This window comes from Geotrypetes seraphini, chromosome 5 (assembly GCF_902459505.1).
Source record: "Geotrypetes seraphini chromosome 5, aGeoSer1.1, whole genome shotgun sequence".
Classification (NCBI taxonomy): Eukaryota; Metazoa; Chordata; class Amphibia; order Gymnophiona; family Dermophiidae; genus Geotrypetes; species Geotrypetes seraphini.
In genome coordinates this window covers 237,603,170-237,625,536 of record NC_047088.1, presented here as the reverse complement: position 1 = coordinate 237,625,536, position 22,367 = coordinate 237,603,170, and the positions used below count along the sequence as shown (strand labels likewise).

General features: G+C 39.9%; 1 protein-coding gene across 3 annotated transcripts in view; it reads left to right on the top strand.

The window, feature by feature from the left end:
- The window catches only part of MGAT5 (alpha-1,6-mannosylglycoprotein 6-beta-N-acetylglucosaminyltransferase), a 251,467-nt gene that overhangs the window by 104,165 nt on the left and 124,935 nt on the right, over positions 1-22,367 (top strand). For all 3 annotated transcript variants that reach the window (XM_033944757.1, XM_033944755.1, XM_033944756.1), the window contains exons 6-8: positions 10,911-10,982; positions 12,737-12,898; positions 19,357-19,526. In XM_033944757.1, the coding sequence (XP_033800648.1) occupies positions 10,911-10,982; positions 12,737-12,898; positions 19,357-19,526 (404 nt within the window). The remainder of the gene's footprint in view (positions 1-10,910; positions 10,983-12,736; positions 12,899-19,356; positions 19,527-22,367) is intronic.

The window sequence follows — 22,367 nt, the reverse complement described above, 5'->3', positions numbered from 1 at the left end:
TATTGCTGACCCTTTCCACGGCTGAAAGCTGACAGCAGCAGCATTTCTGGATTTTGTAACTAGCTGCCATCCAAAGGAGCAATACTGCTCTATTCCTGCCTGCTTCTTACTGTGATGCAAATGAACTAAGGAAGAAAACAACTAGATCAGCCCTACCAGAGTTATCTCTAGCCTGTACCCTGATACCATAAACACCTTAGACATACAGTACAACTACCCCTAACAAACGTAAAAAGGCAACTTGTTTTTCTTTAAACTTTCCCACAGTACTGCCTTGCAGCCTCACATCCCTTCTTTATCTTATATTAATTAGAGCCAGAAAAAAATGTCTGCCATCACTTCAATAAAGGAAACAGATTTGCATTATTCAATATTCTTATGTATGCAACTGTGATCCTAAACCAGTTGGCCACATCAGGAGGTTTACTTTTTTTCCCTCAAGTTATCTGTTTACAGCACCTTTTTTTTCCCAGTATGACCCTACACAGATGTGAGCTTGATATCCCTTGCACTTAATTATGTCTCTACAGCAGGGATGCCCACACTTTTTGTGCTTGCGAGCTACTTTTAAAATGACCAAGTCAAAATGATCACCAACAATAAAATTTTTAAAAAACAAAGCACACTGTATGCAGAAAAAATATGAATTATTTATATTCCGTGTTTTTTTTCAAAGAGATCAAGGCAGATGACTCTGCAATGTCACCTCAGTAACAACTAAACCACAATAGCAGTTTTTAGCGCAGGGAGCTGCACTGAATGCCCAGTGCTGCTCTCGACGCTCATAGGCTCCCTGCACTAAAAACCGCTATTGTGGTTTAGTAAAAGGGGGCCATAGTGCAAAATATAGACAGCAGATATAAATTCTCAAAACGGACACATTTTGATCACTAAATTGAAAATAAAATCATTTTCCCTACCTTTGTTGTCTGGTGATTTCATGAGTCTGTGGTTGCACTTTCTTCTTCTGATTGTGCATCCAATATTTATTCCCTTCTTTCAGCCTGCTGTTTGCTTCCAGATCTCATTCCCTCTGCCAACTTTTTCTTCCTCTCTCCCTTCCCCCCTCCCCTTTCTTTCTTTCTCCCTGCTCCCTTCTTTTTTTCCTGTCTTTCTTTCTGTCTCCCTGCCTGCTCCCTTTCTTTCTTTCTCCCTGCCCTTCCCCAAGCCACTGCTGCCCTAAGCTCTCCCTGCTTCCCGACGCAGAAGCGCCAGGCCGATCAGCCTTCACCCCTGACGTCATTCTGACATCAGAGAGAAAGTTACGGGCCAGCCTGGTAGCGATTGGCTGGCCCGTAACTTTCTCTCCGACGTCAGAATTGACATCAGGTGGGGAAAGCTAGTTGGTTCGATGCTTCTGCGTCGGGAATCAGGTAGAATGCAAAGGCAACACGATTGACCTTTTGGGCACCCCTGCTCTACAGCATCTCCAGCCTTGATTGATGCAATGATAAGCACCTGTTTCAAAATTGAGTCCCACATCTACTGCATATATAGTCACAGTGCTACTACAGAAACAAAGGCTCAGCTTCTCCAGGTTACATACATTAGTAATTTCTATTCCACCAATGTCTTGTGGTTCAAGGCGGATTACATCAAAGTTATCAAGAATTGCATAAAGGTTTACAGGAATAGCATAAGCGATGTCATAATAGTTACTTAAGAAGTACCAAAGAGTTGTTGAGATCTTAAGGTGATAAATGTTGGGTAATAAGAATTACCAAAGAGTTGTCGAGATCTTAAGGTGATAAATGTTGGATAATTAGAAGCATTTTAGACTTTGTTGGGTAGTTAGAGGCAAATTAATGTATTAAGGGTATAGAGAGGGTAGGTGGGGTTTGGGTAGGAACTGGTCGTGCTAGATGGGTTTTATGTATTTTTTGAAGAGTATGGTTTTAAATCTTTCTTGAAGGTTTTGTAGTCTGTGGTTGATGCAAACAGAGTGATGATTTGTCTGTCCAGTTTAGCTGCTTTGGAGGCTATTATGTTGTCATATAGTTTTTTTTCGTTTGACATTTTTGGATGATGGGTATGTGAATAGTGAGTGAGTTCTCCTGTGCCTGATTGAAGAGGATTGAGTTAGTCGGTTATTCCAGTAGGTTGAGCTTTCTCCGTTAATAGCCTTGAAAAGTAGGCAGTAGAATTTGAAGTGTACTTGCTTGTATTGGAAGCCAGTGTGAGTCATGGTATGCTTCTGTAATATGGTCATATTTTTTCAGTGAATAGATGAGTCTTAGGGCTGTATTTTGTATTGTTTGTAATTGTTTTATCATGGTCGCTGGGCATGGGAGGTATAGTACGTTGCAGTAGTCTATTAGTCCAAGGATAAGAGATTGTACCACTCCTGTCTTCCCTTCCTTTTCTTCTCTTTTCTTCTTTCTTTCCTTTCTCTTTTAATTTCTATTTCTGTTCTCCCTCATCTTTTTCTCATATAGTCTTCACAAGCAGTTCCAATACTTGGAGCTTTTCTTACTGCTATGGTCCTCTACAGTTAAATATATATTTGCAGATTCTTTATACACAAAGCTTTATTTTGTTTTTATGTATTTGAAATGCTCCCTGTATTTTTCAAAATACTCAATAAAAATTATTGAACTAAAAAAAAAAAATAAAAAAAAAAAAAAGAGATTGTACCAAAAGTAGGAATTGTTTCCCGTCGAAGAATTTTCGGATTTGTCTTAGGTTTCTCATGGTCACAAACGATGCTTTTATTACTTTGTTGATTTGTGGTTGCATGGTACAGCCTCTGTCAATTATTACTCCCAGAAGTTTTAGTGTGGGTTGAATGGGGTATGAGATCGAGTTTATTACCAGATTTGTTAAGGTTGGAGTTTTGTTGTTTTCTAGGAGGATGAAGTTTGTTTTGTCAGGGTTAAGTTTTAATTTGTGCTCTGTCATCCATGTTGCTACTGTTTCGAGTGTTCTGTGTATTGTGCTTGTCATGGTAGGTTCTGGGTGGTCGAAGGGGAGGAGAATAGTGATGACATCTTATGTTATGCTTATTCAAAGACCTGTTAAGATTTTAAAAAGTTTAACTGAACTGTCTATTCACAGTAATAGTATGAAAAGTGTGCTGCTTCATAGGGGTCAGAAGAAGAAAGAGCATTTCTCTAGTCTTGCAGCCTTACTTTTGAGACTTTCAGTTATTAAGATTCAGCCTTGTTGTGGAACCGAAGTTGTAGCTGTGCTAGGGACAGATACCTAGTGCAGCAGGCTAGTTTCTCATTTTTCTCCCCTGTTTAGCCTATCACACAGTCCTGGGTCAAATCATAAGGAGACAGCCAAAATTTTTTTTTTTTAAGATGGCGCCGGGTTAGGTTGTTATTGTGGTGCCTCCTGCCGTTTTTCTTTGTTTATGTTATGTTTTTATGGTTTCTTTTTATTTAATTTGGTTTTTTATTTGGTTTTATTATCTACATTTATACTCCTGTAACATTCTTTTCTAATTTTTGTTGATCTTGTTGTTTTAAATTTGGAACCTGCTGTCTTTTTTTGACGGTTTGACACGCATTCAACGGTCAGGGTGGCCTTCTCCTGTGGTCGAGGTCGGAGGTTGGTAGCGACTGGGGTTTTAGCGGCAGGTCGTTCTCCGCAGCAACAGCAGAAGCCGAGGGACTTCGGTCGCCTGAACCGTGGTGAGCTGAGGCTGAGACCCGAACACAGCGGTGAGCTGAGGCTGAACAGACCTGGCGGGATGCTGTCGCATATGACAGACGGGCTCTCCGGCATGGAGGCCATTATGGTGTTGCCGCCGTCATCGCCGCCGCCATTGCCTATCTGCAAGCCACAACCAGGATCTTTCTGAAGCTCACCGGGAGTCACCTGCCGAGCTGCGGCAGCGGGGGCTTAGGAAGCGCTGGCTTCAGCGAACTGCCTGAGACAGGAAATGGCTTCAGCACCCCGAGGTCGGTGCAGTGCTTTTCGCCACGTCCATCAGCCTGGCTTCTCTCCAGAGCTTCCTGCCGGTGAACGCAGGAACAGCAGGGCAAGGGTCCCCTGTCAGCCCCAGCTCCAGTGGCGCCAGCACACACCGACTATCAGCACTGGGCGGCTTTCCCGCAGAGGAGGAAATCATGCAGTCACCGTGGGCCTCATCTGGGGCAGCCTCCTTGGAGCAGCAGTTCAGGATGGCGGTTGGGGCACTGGCAGTGTGTCGTGGGAATGAATACATGGATAGGAGACTATCGCAGGGGAGGAGACATGGGCATCCTGGGACTGTCAGTCAAATCTCTTCCCTGAAGAAGCCCTTTTTCTGGGAACATCATCGCTCCTCCTAAACTTATTTGCTCCACTTCATCAATGACGTTGAAACCGTGGATTGAAGACAAGTTTTATTTTTGTTTTTTCTTTCCAGCTTATGAATTATCTTTAATCTTATCTACTGTTTTGCCTTTTGTCTTTGTTTTGTTCTATTTCTATCATTTAAATTTCTCCAGAGCTCTATTGTTCAACGGTTCCCCCTTCTGCATCTATTCCTTTCTCTCCTCTCTTCTACCTTCCAAAGTATTTAGATCAATGCTGTCTTGTTAAAATGTTTATTTTATTTTTTCTTCTATCTCTACCTTTCACTTCTTTATTACCCTCCAGGTACTTTAGTTAAATTGTGAGCCTTCGGGACAGTAAGGGAATTTTTTAAGTGCCTTTCTTATTTATAATCTTAATGTAGATTTTCTGTAAACCGCTTAGAACCTAACGGATGTAGCAGTATATAAGAAATAAATTACATTAAATTACATTAAATATTCAGTTAAAATTATTGAACATAACAGAAATAAAATAGTGTATATTCATTTCTTTACTATTTTGCAATTTTTGACACGTCTTTGTCTTCCTTTTATCAAGAACTGCATTATCTGATTTCCAGGAAGTAGGAAAATACTTAAATTTCAGTTGTCCAGTTCAGTACTGTACTTTGTTTTCCTCTTGCACAAGTTTCCAAGTTCTCCACAAACAGGTGGGGGGTCACTTAGAGTGTCACACTGCTTAGATTTCCTCCTAGTATTCTTTCTCCCTGAACATTCAAAAGAGATCTGAAGTCTAAAGTCAGACTGACTGTGATGTTTGGCTTAGTTTATATAACTCTTAAATGGCATTTGTTTGTCTTAGACTAGTTAAAGTCTTATTTCAAATTATTTGTTAAGGCGGAAGCAACTGTCCTAGGATTTAAAAGCAAACTAGATGCACATCTCCTTACGAGAGGCATAGAGGGATATGGGTGACTAAAAACTATATCAAATATAAATAGCAAACTCCACTCAATAGGAGAAGTGCACTATACAGGAAAAGGCCTCAGAGATGGAGCCTACGCACAGTCATAGACTCGGAAATTCAGCGTAGCTTATCATCTCCTAGCTCCAGTCATTGGCCTAAAAACATGTTTTTTATTTTTATTTATACTTTAGTAATCCTATACTTATTATTTATTAAAGCATTTTTTTAGGATTTTTAAAGTTTTTTTAATTTACTTAACAACACCGTTAAAGGTTCAATCTTAAAAAAAGAACAAGAAAAGTCTTATGTGTTCTATCATGCTATTTCAGTGCACTCATCCATGAAACTGAGAAAAGTTGTTTTAAAGTTGAAATTTCAAAAAAGCGCCACTTATCTGAAGATGATAGTAGCTTGAAAACATGCCAGGGCAACAATAACTCAAGAGAGTGCCGATGCGGCCAGCGTTTCGCGGGTCAGTATTTTCATCCGCTGCGTCAGGGCCAGTGTCATGGCATTATAGGCTTTTACTAACGATGTCTCATCAACGATGACTAAAAACTATGCCAGGTGTACACCTGGCTGGGCCTCCGCGTGTGCGGATCACCGGACTTAATAGACCGAAGGTCTGATCCGGAGATGGCGCTTCTTATGCTCTTATGTTCATTAGAAATAATTTAGAGTTGTTTTGTTTTTGGCAAATAACCTGTGAGCTACTTTTAAGACTTTTCAGTAGCACTGAAAGCTGGTGTGTGTTTGGTGATAAAAGATGACTCCTTCATAAAGATGGAATCAAAAAGTACTCCTTATTTAGTATCTGCAACTCTTCTGATATTTACTTGCTTATAAATAAATTAAACAGTGGATACCAACTCCAGACTCTGTTCATCCTATCTTGATGTGCTGTATGCCCAGAATAGACTTGATATGCCTCACCCCTTCTCTGGCCCTATTCAAAGCCAGGCTAAAAACCTACCTTTTTGAGGCTGCTTTTTTACCTTTAACCGCTTTTCTTGTACAACAGGACTGGTAGTCTTGACCATCAAGTTAAACCCCCATTAGTTGCGAGAGTTGTAGAGAGCCCTCTATTTCTTTTCATGCTCCACCCCCTCAATCTTACTCTCTACAAGCAAAGAGTAGGGACCCTGTCTATTCTGCTTGAGTTTAATCTTTATTATTTTCAGGGGGGTTTTCTTATCCGGTCAGAGGCTTTCAGTGCTGCAGAGGATCCCAGTCATCCCGAAGCATCTCCAACTTCGAGAAGATACAGACTCTCAGGGCTGAGATCTGTAGCCCACAGGCACATTCCTTGCATAATTCCTGCCAGTCTGCATCAGTAGTTCTTGGAACTCAAGGTCTGTACCCTTGGGAGCAATCTTGCCCCAGGTTTTGTCCACAGTGGGTTTGAATGCAGACTGAGCAGGTCATGTTGCAGTTTATCCAGGATCAGGGCTGACTGCATTTCTCCCTCCCATGTCATCGCGCAACTCCAGTGGGGGTCTTGAGGTCCAGTTCCACGTTGGGGGACTGGACGGGAGTCCAAAAAAATAAGCCATCTGTTGGACTCCAGGCTTGTCTGAAACAGAAATCTTCTCTCACCTCTGATCTGAGGTTCCAGCACAGGAACATGGAACAATGAATATGGCTATTGCAGCCTATGGGGAAAATCGGGGGTAGGAGAGGGGAGTCCTTTAAAAGTCATTTTTTTAAATTTCTTGAGGTTAGGGATCAGTTCCCCCTCTCCCAAAACCCCTTCCCTTTTTTGGCATTTTTTTGGCATTTTTTTCCATGAGCCATTTTAAGCACCAGAATTGCTATTTTAATTTCAATGTGATGTTTTTTATGGAATTGTCTGTTTGTTGTAATTTTATTGTGTATGTTTTATTGTACCCGCGCAAAATTGTGGGATGCTGCGGGTTATAATTAATAAATAAATAAATATTGTGGCAGCTATCTTGGATTTCCCAGTTTTATTTTAAAAGCCTCCATCTGAGGACACAGAGTCAAATTTCGTCTAACAATAATAAGCTTTTTTATTGATCATGACAGGAGTCGCCATACAACAAACTACATTTAATTGGAAGAACTGGAGTAGACTCAATTATTGCTTCTGGTGGAATTCATTATGTCACATTTATAAAATGGAAAGAGCAATTGCTATACAAAGAGGGAACTATAATAAATTTAATGAAATCTAGGGGCCATTGACAAGATATTGTAATGAATAGATACCATTTTTCCATTATAAATACAATAAAAAGGAAGGGGTGGGGAGAGGGATTTTATAATTTTATTAAATATTTAGATCAATAATAAAGAATATTGTATATGAGCTTTGTGAATGCATAGATTATGGTTGGGTTGGGAGGGATTGGGTTAAAATTTTAATGTCTTAATTTTGAATATGATAGAGATTCAAATGTTGTATTATTTATTGTTACACTTGTTGTAAGATGTAAAATGAATAAAGATTTACAAAATAAAAGCCTCCATCTGTCTCAATACCCCTTATTTTCAACAGAAAACAGTACAGATGGACTCCTCAAGTGGAGATACTTTGGATTCATGTCATATTTGCCTTATGGTCTCAGCATCTAACAAAAAGGTGGCTCGTTTCTTCAGCTGAAGGTACGAGCCCAGAAGGAGCTCCTGTATGTGTTTCCCCCATGGCCGTTGATATAGTACTTCGGCGGGTCAGAATGCACCCAGGTCGAGTGGTCCTGGTAGGTCCAGATTGGCTAAGGCCGTCATGGTTCACAGACTTAAATCTGCAGAGGGATGAGGCTTTCAGGCTTCCTTGTCATCCAAATCTTCTTTCACAGGGTCCCATAGCTCTCGAGGATCCAGAACGCTTTGGTCTGATAGCATGGCTCTTGAGCATGAAGCCTTAGGACATAAAGGCCTTTCTTCTGAAGTTATTGTCATGCTCCTGAGATCTAGGAAGCAGTCCACATTAGCAGCCCACATGAAAGCCTAGGAGTGTTTCAGGAACTGGTTAGAGTGACAGTGCTCGGACCTGGTGACAGCACTAGTTTTAGTGGTGCTCGACTTCATGCAGAACGGCTTGAAGAAAGGCCTGGCTGTTGGCTCTCAAGGTACAGATAACCAGACTTTTCTGCTTCAGAGCACAGGTCAGCAAGCTGTCATTGGCATCCCATCCAATGTTTCCAAGATTTTTGAATGCAACCTCATTTCTTTGCCCTCCAGTATGACAGCTTTTTCATCTTGCAACCTTAATCTGGCCTGCAGGCACTTAAGAAAACCCTGTATGTGCCGTTGGAGGTGGCGTCCCTGATAGATATGATGGTTAAGACAATTTTCTTAGTGGCTGTGATGTCAGTGAGAAGGGTGTCAGAGCTGCAGGCGCTTCCTGCAGGAAACCCTTTCTTCGCATCTCAGAGGTTAGCATCTTGATTTGAATTGTCCCTTCCTTCCTACTGAAGATTGTGCCCAGTTTTCACGTGAACCTGGAGGTGTGACTCCCAGTCTTCACACTTATGGGAATGAAGAAAGCAGGTGGTGTTGAAAGTTCTGGATGTGCGACAAATTTTGATTTGTTACTTGGAGGTGATCAAGAAGTTCCACCTGTCTAATCACCTCTTTGTGCTTACGAATGTGGCACTTCAGGAGAGGCTGGCATCTAAAGCAACCATATCCAGGTGGATAAGGAAGGCCATATCTTCCGCAAATAATGGAAGCAGAAATCAGTCTCTAGTGGCAGTGAAGACACTCTCTGCTCGCGGAGTTGTATCATTTTGGGCAGCATCTAGAGCAGTCTCACCTGCAGAGATTTGCAGGGTAGCCACTTGGTCCAGTCTCCACACAGTCTCTAAGCTTTAAAGGGTGGATATAGCAGAGGGGTTGGACATCGCTTTTGGGTCCTCAGTGCTGGCAGCAGGCTCATCTGTCTCACAGGAACCAGGAACTTCTCTGATACGTCCTGATGGTCAAGACGACCAGTCCTGTTGCACAAGAAGGAAAGATTAGGTTCTTATCTTGCTAATCTTTTTTGTAAACAGGATTGGTAGTCTTGATGCCTGCCCTGTCTGATATATACTAGCCTGCTTTCTGCTTTAGACATGCTTGCTTAGATGTCTTGTTTCTATCGCCTACCCGGTAGGGTCAGAAATTACGAATAATTCACTCATAAGAGCTAGAAAACTATTGGTGCAGATGGCATACAGGTAGGTGGTTCCTTTTTACTACTACCTTGTTCTGTTTAGTTGTAGTTAACTAGCATTATTCTTTAATGTTTGTATTTAGAGCAGAACAGGCTTATGTAGTTTGGGGGTGTTTCTCCAAACCCTTTCTAATGTTTGCATTTAGAGCAGAACAGGCTTATATAGTTTCGGGGCGTTTCCCCAAACCCTTTCTAATGTTTGCATTTAGAGCAGAACAGGCTTATGTAGTTTTGGAGCGTTTCCCCAAACCCTTTCTAATGTTTGTATTCTAGGACTCACTAGATACTTTGGTACCGACTGAGGGGGTGGAGCTCATTCCAGAGTGATGGGAGGTGGGCTCTCTATAACCCTTACAACTAATGGGGGTTTAACCCCATGATCAAGATTACCATTTCTGTTTAAAAGAAAGAAGATTAGCATGGTAAAACCCTAATGGTTCCATTTACATGTTTAATACCCATGTTGTCTTAAACCATCCCCATAATTAATAAAGAAAACTACCTATTTCTTATTTGTCTTGTCTCTCTTAAATAGATTGCTAAGCTCTGTTGAGCATGTTTTTTTTCTTCTTTTTGTGTTTGTATATAACACTGCATATATCTGGTGGCAGTATAGGAACAAATAGTAGTAGCAGGTAATAGAGAATGGCACGGGGACAAATTCTTCCCCATCCCCACAGGAACTCATTTTCCCGTTCCATCCCCGCAAGTTCTTTTCCTGTCCCTGCCCTTATCTGCACAAGCCTCAAACACTTTAAAATCATGTGATCAAAGCTTGTGCAGTTAAGGCAGAGTTTACAGGAATGGGACAGGGACAGCAACATGGGGACAGGGACAAATTTGTCCCCGTGTCATTCTCTAGCAGGTAATATACATGTTAACTTATTTGAGATTTGTCATCTAGATCAGTGATGCTCAACCCAATCCTTGTCTCATCCAGTCCGTCAGGTTTTCAATATGCCCACAATGAATATTCATGAAATAAATGTGCATACAGTGGAGGTACTGTATACAATTTATCTCGTACATATTCACTATTCATATCTTGAAAACCTGACTAGCTGGATGTGTCCTAAGGATTGGGCTGTGGACCCTTAATCTTAGATCATTCAGCTGTGATTGTGTGTGATTGCTTTGGCCGTTCTACCCAACCATATAGTCTGTTAAGATTTTGGCTTCCATGATTCAGCTGATAGGAACTCTATGAGCTTTGAGAGCAGGGTGGCTCCCTGTGTTACTAACCGCTATTGCAGTTTAGTAAAAGGGGGGGGGAATGTTAGATGTACCAAGCACTTTTCTAAAGATATAAAATGCATGCGATAGGAGAGAAATGATCTCAAGGCTCTGCCTAACCAATATCCTTGAAGTATTTGGACATACTGCAGCCCAGAATCTTTAGAAATTTTAGTTTTCCTCTGTCTTTTAGCTTTGCTGTTTGTTCTCTCTTACTGGATTTTGAAAGAAGCCATATTCTATCATATTTCAAAAGCACCAACTTTTACCCCCCTCCAATATATTTTAGGTTGAAAACTGGTGTCCACGTCTTCTTTGGAGAGCAAAAAATCCTAAAGAGGAAGCAGACCAAAGGACAATGGTGAGAAAACAATTGTCATGGATTTAATTTATGTTCTAAATTATTGTGTGTTACACTATTTATGAAGTTGAAAGTGTACTGAGATTTCAGGGTCTTCTTAAACTGCTAGATGCTAATGTGTGAGGCGTCCTGCAGTAAGTGCCATTTTAGCATGCACTAATCCACATGCAAATTTTTTTTGGAGTGGGGTGATGTTCCTGCAGTAATCAGCGCATGTTAATTTATTTATGTTAAGAATTTATTGCCAGCTTGAAACCTAAGCAAGTTACGTATGTAACGTACATAAAATCCATATAGACTAAGCATTACATTCTACACAGACAAATAATGCAGTTATACTAACTGATTAGCACAGGACTACTGTGTAAACCCTTAGGCCCACATTCTATAAAAGATGGCTGAAGTCAGGCACCTAGATCAGCATGCCTACCCAATATAGGCACCTAACTTAATTATTTAAAAAGCTTTAATTTGTGCCAATAATGAGCAATTAGCACCTCATAATAGGCTTAAATTGCAGTTAATTGGATGGTAGGTACCTAACTTGGTAGATGCCTATCACTTTCTGGTAGGCACTTAGCCCAAAGCACCTAACAGAAAGTAGGAGTGGTTAGGAGATGGATCATGGGCATGTTTGATATGTAGGTTCTTGTTTTGGACTTGATAGGTGCCACCGACTCGTATTCAATTCCTAGCAACTTGATGAACAGAAGTAGATTTCTGGGCTATTCTGCACGGTATAAATTTGATGATCTTGCATCAAACATGATCCTCCGTCTCCAACACGGCCCATCTGCTTCCAAATGAGTGGTATATCATTTGGATCTTAGGCACACTCATTTAGGCCAAGAAAACCCTGACATAAAAAAGGTGTGCTTAAGCGCACTGCTAGGCACAATTCGATAAATGGTGCCTGATTTATGATTCACGTCTACTTTGCATTGCACTCCTCGGCGCTTATGTTTTTGGCGCTGTTTATAGAATTGGGTAGGCCTTACTGCCTACAAAATGGATGGCAGTAAGTATTTGTGTGGTCATTTTTATTAATGATCATGTGCTAATGTCAAAATTAGTACATGTTTAGGGGTTAATATAATCATAGAACAGAAAACAACCTCCTATATCAACAAAAATATATGGTCCTAACTCATGATTCTTTATAAGGCAAGACAGTGGCACTAATCTTTATCGGGGACCTGTTTCGCTGAACACTTCCTCCTATATAATAGAGCCTTAACTACTATACATTTATGTAGTGTGGAATCTCTTTAAGAAGTGTTACTCCCTTCTGTAATTGTGTGTTTTTGGATAACATGTTTTTTGAGGTGGAGTTTTCTTGTTTTTGTTTTTTTAAGTAAACATTAGTGCATGCCATTAATATAAAAATATAAAATAGGCTATTTAATATCCTTAGTATGTGGGACACACTAAGGCCACTTTGAGCAGTATTTAAAAGGGCCCCTAAGTTATTGATTGTTTATTTATTTATTTATTTTATTGATTGGGTTTGAGGCTATACCTTATCACATTAATGTTGTAAGCAAATTATAGTACCACATTAATAAAAAACAAAACACACAACACCCCCACAAAAATGAGAAGCCTGGTTTTTATTGCAAATGGGATAGAAAGTGAAGATGTTAAAGGTTTGAACAAAAGAGCATATCAACAGAAGGAAGAATGACTAAAATCCGCAAATGGCACAAACGATACTGCCATTTTAATTATTGTGGTATGCTTCATTTTAACTGTAGGCTGAAATCCGTACAGATTTTGAAAACCTCTCTCGAGCCATGAAGAAACATGAAGAATTCAGATGGATGATGCTACGAATAAAACGGATGGATGATGCATGGATAGAAGCAATCAAGTCTCTTGCAGAAAAGCAAAATCTGGAGAAGAGAAAACGAAAGAAAGTTTGTTATCTACCATTTTTTTTCTTCATGCTTTAAAGGGTTGGATGAACAAAGGATTCTGACCTATGAAGGATATTAGATCTTGTTTCTAGCAACTGTTTTGAATAACTTATCCCCCCCACCTCCCCTTTTATCAAGCTGCACTAAATGCCGAGCCACGACTTGTCATTTAGCTCATGCTGTGTGGCAATGCAGCTTGCTAAACAGGATGGGGGGGGGAGGATACTTTTTTTTTTTTTTTTTTTTAATAAGATCTCTGGTTTTGGGAATGCAGTTTGTTTGTTTTTTAGGGGGAAGCTTGTTACAAAGTTCATGTTTTTATATTAGACTTGTTTACTTCAGAACACAATACTTAAGTTTCAGATAATTGTTATCCTGAGTTTTTGTGTTGGAAAGTGAAACAACTTTAAAATGTATAAAACTTTTAGCTACACCAGCTAGTATAATTAATTATTCTTAGTGACAGGGGAAAAGAATAAAGCGTACCTTTTCTATGACGCAACAGTTTTCCTACTGTTGTAGAAATCTACATGTGTTGCTACTGCATAGAGAGATCGAATAGTATCTCTGTTTTCTAACTTAGGGCTCCTTTTACGAAGGTGCGCTAAGCGTTGTAGCACACGCACCGGATTAGTGCATGCTATAGCGCGTGCTAGCCGAAAATCTACTGCCTGCTCAAAAGGAGGCGGTAGCGGCTAGCGCGCGCGACAATTTAACGCGTGCTATTCCGCGCGTTAAGGCCCTAACACGCCTTCGGAAAAGGTGCCCTTAGATTCCAGACTGGAAGTAGGGCATATTCTACCTCCCTCTTCCACACATTCAGAAATCTCTCAATACAGATTGGAAGATTATCCCTACCCTGACTGTATTCCACAGGAATATTTAGAGAGGGGATTATTCTACAGGAATTCCCTTTTGACTGTTTTACCACCTCTTACTCAGAATGAATCTCTACTCTGATCTAGGTCTGCATCTTCTCATAGAGGAAAGGGAACCTTTGTACCTGTGTTAAATGCATCTTGAGTATAAAAATTTTTTTCATGTGTTTTATACCCAAGATTTATTTAGCACATGTATGGGGGGGTTCTCTTTCTCTACAAGAAGAACTTAGATCCAGATGTATTCGTCATCTGTAAAATACATAAAACTACTAAAAACTTCTACAGTATAATCAATAGTTTTATGGTAAACCCCACAGTTTTCAAGTTTCAAGTTTATTCAATCTTTTGATGGATCGCCTATAACAGTTTCTAAGCGATGTACATAATATAATACAAAGAAATAAGAAACTTAACAAAATAGCTATATTAACATAACATAAAAACATTTAAAACATACTTGAGGGGAAAGGGAAAAAATAAAAGTTACAATTTCGGGTTTCGTAAGAATAAGGGGAAAGAACAAGAGGTAGGGTAAAAGAGGTATTACAAGGTGGCTCAAGCACACTTCATAAGCAATAAAACCAGAACATAAGAAATTTAAAAGAACTGTTAAAAATCAAAGGCATCTTTAAATAAATATGTTTTTAAAAGTTTTTTAAATGTTGTAATATTTTTTTCTATTCTAATAAATTGAGGGAGTTTATTCCACCTTTGTGGACCAGCGACAGTAAATATATCTGCTCTTCTAGTGCCTATGATTTTTAGAGATGGAACAGCTAATAAGCATTGATCAGTAGAGCGAAGAGATCGATGAGGTTTGTATGGGATTAGAGATTTGGAGATGAATTGCGGTTCATTGGATGTTAGAGTTTTGAAAATTAGGAGCATTAGTTTAAAAAAGATCCTATGATTTACTGGTAACCAGTGTGCATCTATCAGTAGAGGAGACACATGGTCAATTCAGCCTGTCTTTTAAAGAGAGAGGTTTATATATTAGGTTCAACCATCTCCTGAATTCAATAAATTCCAACTTTCTCATTCTTCAGTTGTACTTGAGAGAGTCAAAGAAATGTAGTGGGCTTTCTAATATGGCATTTTGTAAAGATAACCAAGCTACTGAACCATTTTGGGGGGAAAAAATATTTCAAGCATGAATTGAAGTCCCTTCTAGTGCTTTTCATCTGCTTTCTGAACTGGCTGCAAAATGTATGGAGGCAGATGAATGGGGTATATAAACATACCAGAATTTCTTGTATTCTTACTTGACATGTATAATTTAAATTGAGATGACATGTATGTTGCTATTAAACCGAAGAGTGCTTTAAAACAAATGCAACCAAATTTAAAGATGACTCTGGCTTCAAAAGGAGCTACAAATAAAAAGGACTTACGTGATCATACTTTTTCAAGCCAAAAATCAAGTGTACTGCTGTGTTCTATACTAGATGCAGTCTAGTAAGTGTTTTCTTATATGACCCCAGGTAGATGATATTACAATAATCCAGGGTAAATAGGATAGTGGATTGTACTAATATCCTAAATGCCTTCAGAATAGCTTGGGCAGTCTTCATCCCACATCTGGACTATTGCAACTCTTTATACTGCAACATCCCACTGAAAGGTTTTAAGAGATTGCATCTACTCCAGAACATAGGGGGCTATACTGATCCTTCGCAGACCCGGTTTGAGAGGACCAGTCCACTACTGACAGAGCTACACGCAGAGCAGAGTCCAATTCAAAGTCGCACGTATGGTCCACAAGGCTATATATGGGGAAAATTCAACTGAACTAATATCTGCCATTCAGGTCACGCCTTCTATCTACAATTCAAGATCAGTCCAGCGCTGCAAACTTCCCCTCCCCTCTCCATGTCAAATACAGAAAAAAAATCTCTCTCAGAGTCTACCTTTGAGTTCCAAGGTCCCAAGATTTGGAACTACCTTCCATTCTGCTTGTGACAGATTCCTTCCTACCTTCAATTCAGGAAATCACTAAAAACACATCTATTCTCACTGTAATCTAGAACTTGAACTCATTATTGTCTGATCCTTGATGTTACTTTATGAATCCTTATTAATCTTCTTGTAAGCCGCAATGATTATTTGCTGATATTTGTAGGATAAAAGAAATGGTATGGTATTGCTGAGTAGGGCAGGTCTGTGTGAGGCTCTGGGGTGCAGCTCTGTCAGATCCTAGTAGAGAGCTGTGGACTTTGGCATTCACCAGATTGTGAAGTGCATGTACATCTTTAGTTGCATGAAGGAACAGGGGTTGACATGAACTGATGATCTCCAGTTCCTGCCAGAGGTTAAACTTCTTTGTGTTACGCCACAAATCTTGATAGGGCATTTCCTTCAGGAGATGGTGAAATCCATTTATTATGGTCTTGGTAGCACTGGATTGGGTCTGCCAACTGTTTTTGCAGACCTGATTTGATTGTTGTCAGGGTCCCTGGTTCTGCTTCCAAGAAGGCACAAGCTCCTGCAGCAAAAACAGGTGTTCATGGAGGATCCCAATCCAGATCTCTCTTTGTTTATGGCCTGGCATCTGAAATGGAAGAGTTATTGGCCCTCTGTCATCACAGCCTTGCTGTGGACATTTGAAGGCTGGTGTGTGGGGAGAGAGCTATCATGTGCGGACCTGCACTTGATCCTAGCCTATATTTCCCTGATGGTTCAAGCAGCAGTTCTTATTTTAGATGTAGGATTGACTTGCTCTTTGGCATGTAGTTAAATATGGATTGTTTTATGTGAGTAGTCAAGCAAATTTGGCCCCTATTCTTCTTGGGCTCTCAATTTGATCTTGCAGTAAGTGGCTCATTTTCAATGCACTTAGACACACAAAGTACCATAGGTTTCTTTGGTACTGTGTGTGTGCCAAAGTGCTTTGAAAATGAGCTTCCAAGTCTCTAAGCTACCCTGTGAGCTTTGATCATGTTGCTAAAGGCTTTGCCTTTTAAACACAATATTCTTAGTAGTCATCTGTTCATCGATGAGGGCATGTGAATTAGCTGACTCCATTTTTATCTAGATGGTATCTTTTTGTCTTCCGAAGTCTCTCTTATTCTCAGAAACAAATCAGGATCTACTCAAACTTTTCATAAACTAGATGTCTGCAAGGCTCTTTTACAGTATTTGGAAATTATGACTTCCTTTCTATATCAGATAGGCTTTCATATTGTGTGCTGCACAAAGGGAAATTGACCTCAGTCTTTGCCTACTGGATCCAGGAGGCAATAAGAGCAACTTCCCTCCTTAATCAGAAGGCACTCCCAGCAGGCTTGAATGCACCCTTGACTAGAGCCTACTCCACTTCTGGGTAGAAGCTTGGACAATCATCCCAGAGAACATCTGCAGAATGATAACTTGGTGAAGTGGATTAGAGGGAATAAGTCCCAACTGGAAACAGAGAAGTACACCAGTATGGTAAAATCAGCTTTGTCCTCACTTCATACAAGCTTTATATCCAGGGCAGAGGAGAGGCTCCCCTTTGGCAGAACTGTGTTGCAGGGAGCCTTTTCACTCCTCTTGGAATAAAGTTTGGTACATCTCATAATTCTGGAATGGTTTAACAGGATGATAATGAAAGTCACCTTTACCTGACAATTTCTTTTCCTTGAGTCCTGGTAGAGCAGTTGAAGACCCACTCAGGAAGACGGCTAACTACGTTTCACTGTTTCCTACGTTCTCTAATATTTTTTTTTGTTTTATTTATTTCAGCATTTATATACCACTTATAATCTAAGTGGTTTACATTCAGGTACTTAACATTTGTTCCTATCTGTCCTGGTGAGTTCGCATTCTATCTAATGTACCTGGGGCATTAGATAGAATAGAAAAAAAATAGCCTAACACAGTGTTCCCCAAACCGATCCTGGGATACTCCCTTGCCAGTCAGGTTTTCAGGATATCCACAGTGAATATACAAGAGATTAATATGTATATACTGCCTCCATTGTATGCAAATCTATTTCATGTATATTCATCGTGGATATTGTGGTTTCAAGGATTCCTACAATCCAGGACCTACAGAGTGAAAACAAACAAAGAAAAATGAGAACCATGGTCCAATCCCTGCGGCATACCCCAAGAATCGCCTTTATCCCCAACTCTCTTCAATCTCTACACTGCATCTCTTGGCACCTGCCTAGACAAATTAGGCTTAACTTCCTATAGCTATGCAGATGACATCACCATCCTCCTTCCTTTAGATCAACCTATATGCTCCATGACAGACAAACTACACAGAACACTAGAAACGGTGGCTACATGGATGAAAGAACACAAACTAAAACTGAACCCAGAAAAAAACAAAATTTATACTTCTTGAAACAAACAAAACCCAAACCATAACAAACTTAGTAATAAACTCAATCACATACCCCACTCAACCCACCCTAAGACTTCTGGGAGTGATGATAAACAGAAGCTGTACCATGCAACCACAAATCAACAAAATAATACAGAAGTCATTCGCGGTAATGAGAAACTTAAGGCAAATCCGAAAATTCTTAGACAGAAAACAATTCCAGCTCGTGGTCCAGTCCCTAGTCCTAGGACTTCTAGACTACTGCAACATCCTCTATCTCCCCTGTCCCACAGTCATGATAAAACAACTACAAACAGTACAAAACACAGCCCTGAGACTGATTTATTCATTGAAGAAATACGACCACATCACCGCCGCATACCTCGACTCACACTGGCTCCCAATACAAGCAAGAATACAATTCAGATTTTACTGTCTACTATTTAAAGCAATCAATGGAGACAGCCCAGCCTACTTGAACAACCGCCTTATCCAAAGTGACACAACCAAGCAACCATTCACGCCCCCCGCAATCAGAAGCGTCAAATGCAAAAAAAGTAAGATGGCCTACTGGCCATGCAGGCAGCGAAACTTGACCACTAATTATCCAATCTACTGATGATGACACCAGACTACAAAACCTTCAGAAAAGAAATTAAAACCCTGCTATTCAAGAAATCCATCAGGACAAACTAACTCCACAGGAAGTATCCTAATCCCCCAAAGTAAACCGCTCAACTATGTAATCTCTTCTGGAATTGTCCAGATAACCTCTAATGTAATCCGCATTGAACCGCAAGGTAATGGCGGAATAAAAGTCACTAATATAATGTAATGATATCCTGAAAACCTGACAGGCAAGGGGGTATCCCAGGACTAGCTTGAGGAACACTGGGTTAGGCTACTCTTTTTCCTGTTCACTAAATGTAGCTTGCTTTAATGTTGTGGAATCTGCAGAGGGTTCCATAATTAGTAGTGGGTTCTACCAGTATATAGGTTCCTTTAGTTAATACTTATCTTTGGCATTAGCATAGTGGATTATTCCTGGCTGAACCACCTGTTATCATTGGAATCATAAGTCTTTGCCTCTATCTGCTGATTCAGGGAGATAACCTTCCAGAATGAATTGGTCTAGCAGGACTCAAGGAAAGGAAATTATCAAGTAATGGTAAATTTTACCTTGTTAGACAGAATGAATGGTGGGCAAGCCCCACTGTGAGAGCTTTTCAGGCTATAAAATTTCATTCCGAGTCTGGTTTGTGTTTCAGATACTCATTCACCTTGGACTTCTGACAAAGGAATCTGGATTCAAGATTGCTGAGAATGCGTTTAGTGGTGGCCCGCTCGGTGAACTGGTGCAGTGGAGTGATCTAATTACATCTCTTTATTTACTGGGCCATGACATTAGGATTTCAGCTTCACTGGCTGAGCTTAAGGAGTAAGGCAATTACTTCAAATTTTTAAAACTACAATGCAAAAGATAAAATAGGGAAAGAAGTTCTATTAGTAGTAATCTGTTGAAGAAGAAAATGAGTGGTGATTCACTAAATAGCATATATTTTCAGAAAATGATAATATGTTTCATTGTACATCTGAACTCCTGAGAATTCATAAGTGAGAACATGGAAATTGATGCTAAGTAGCTTATTCTGCAGGTGGTGATTTCTTGATTCTGTTTACTGTTGTACCACATCATCTTCTAAAATATATATCCATTCATTAAAACCTTTCAAATAAGTTCAAATTACCTTAATTTTAGAAATTAATTGTTTTAAAAGTTTTGGTTCATGTTTTTCTGAGCAAACATGTAATTTATTCTGATTGTGTTAGTCATAGAGATTTTGAATTTCCATAGCATTTCCTCTTTTCTCATAACAGTGATGTGCAGTATGTGTTTATCCTGAAAAGCTGCATGTGCTACAAACAAGGGATTTATAATCATTTATTGGATTTCTATTCTGTGTATATGTATGTGTGTGTGTGTTTATATGTATCCACTATAATAAAACCCTTAGTGCGCATGCACAGTTCAATCTCTGTGCTTCTGTGCCCATGCATGCGCAGTAGAAGGAGCCAGCGGTGGTTTCCCCATCGCCCTCTTTCGGCGATGCTGGCTCCTTCTACTCTACATACGGAAGCACGGACGCACAGAGGCGACCACCATGGTGGCATCTCCCCCCTCCCGCCCTCACTCTGTCTAACAGGACCAAGGAGAGCACAAAAATAACAAGGAAGTAGGAATACCAACGCTCAGCATCCAGACTGTGGTTGACAGTTGTTCAGGCAGGGGACGGTGGAAACGACTAGCAGGAGGCAAAAGGAGTGATTTAAGGGTAGGTGGGAGAAGGGGGCTGGAGCTGAAGCATCTCAGCGCACGAGAAAGAAAGACAGACACACAGAAAGACGGGGCAGGGAGAGAGACAGAAAGAAAGACAGATGGGCAGGGAGAGAGACAGACAGAAAGACAGACAGCGGGTAGGGAGACAGACACAAGGCCAGAGAGAGAGACAGACAGCAAGAAAGATAGCAGGATGGAAAACAGACAGGGGGGCCAGGGAGAGAGACAGAAAGAAAGAAAGACAGACCACGGGCAGGGAGAGAGACAGACAAAGAAAGTCAGACAGACCATGGGCAGGAAGAGAGAGAGACAGACAGAAAGAAAGACAGACAGACAGACAGCGGGCAGGGAGAGAGATAGAAAGAAAGAAAAAAAGATAGATGGGGGAGGGAGAGAGAGAAAAAAAAGAAAGAAAGATAGCGGGAGGGAGAGAAAGAAAGACAGACAGACATATTCTAGCACCCGTTAATGTAACGAGTTTAAACACTAGTATATATATAATACACACACACACACTTTAAATAAAGTAATTTAAACCTAAATACTGTATTTTTGCTGCTTTTTTGTTATTGTTAGCACAGATTAATAGATAAGTTGTGAAGAGAGAGATGACAGAGTGAGATGACAGTCTTGGGTGTTTGCTTGGATACCACACTTTCAATGGGGAAACAAATCCAAGGTTATTCAGGGAGGATATGCTCAATTGCATATTCTATATAGATTAAAATCGATGCTTCCACCATGTGATTTTCAATCTGTGGTTCAAGCACTGATTTTGACTGGACTGGATTATTATAACATGCTTTACCTTGGCCTGCCTAAGATGAAATGTAAATCCTTGCAGCAATTGATGAACTCTGCTGCAAGGTTGATTACTGGTATACCCAAGACAGAACATGTCACTCCAATTTTGAAAAGATTACATTGGCTTCCAGTACAACAGTGAATCCAATACAGAGTTCTTTTGATTGTGCACCAAGTATTATATTCGTCTGTTCCATTATGGCTTCTAAGTCTTTGGAAAATCTATCAACCAGGTAGAAAGCTGTGATCCAAAGGAGGAATGACACTGATCAATGAAAAGGAAGATAGAGTTCATTATGTGAGATGTTCTCCATAGCTGGAGTAAAACTTTGGAACTCTTTTCCTGGAACCTTAAGATTATATTCTGAACGCTTGACCTTTAAAAAAATGTTGAAAACTCAATTATTTGTGGACACCTTCATGTAATATATAATGAGAGAACATTGAGTTTTGATGTGATAATGATAAGATCTTGAGATTGAGAGATGTAAAGGAAGGGAAAAATTTGAATCTGACATTGTCACTTCCTAACATCGTGTTATTGAGAAATGGAAATATTACTGTCTTGTTATATCTGAGCTATATGTTTGTTTTAATATTATGTATGTTCCTATGTAAACCACTTAGATCTAAGCGGTCTATAAATTTTTAAAATAAATAAATCGATCTCCGCTTTCATTGCTTTGCTGACAACGATCAGAATTCTGCAGTCAGTTTAATCTTGGACATTGCTTATTGAGTTCATATTACCCTGGTTTTAGTGATCATCTTTGCTTGTTTATCTCATTGAGTGACAAGTTTAAGGTCTCCTCAGTGTCTCCAAATAGATTAGTTGAGATCCTTATGTAACCTTTAAGGTCCTACATGGGCTGAGTCCAGAGTATTTGGTAGCTAAGGTTAAGCCTTATATTCAAGGTTTTCATTTCTATTTACATTCTTCAAGAGATTATAGGCTTACTCACATTAAATCAAGCTATTTTATCTATTTATTTAGACCAGGAGTTTTTGGACTACCCACAATGAATATGCATGAGTTAAATTTACATGCAGCACCTCAGATTTGCATAGAATGGAGGTAGTGCTTGCAAATTTATCTTGTGCATATTCATTGTGGGTATGCTTGTAAAGCTGACTGGT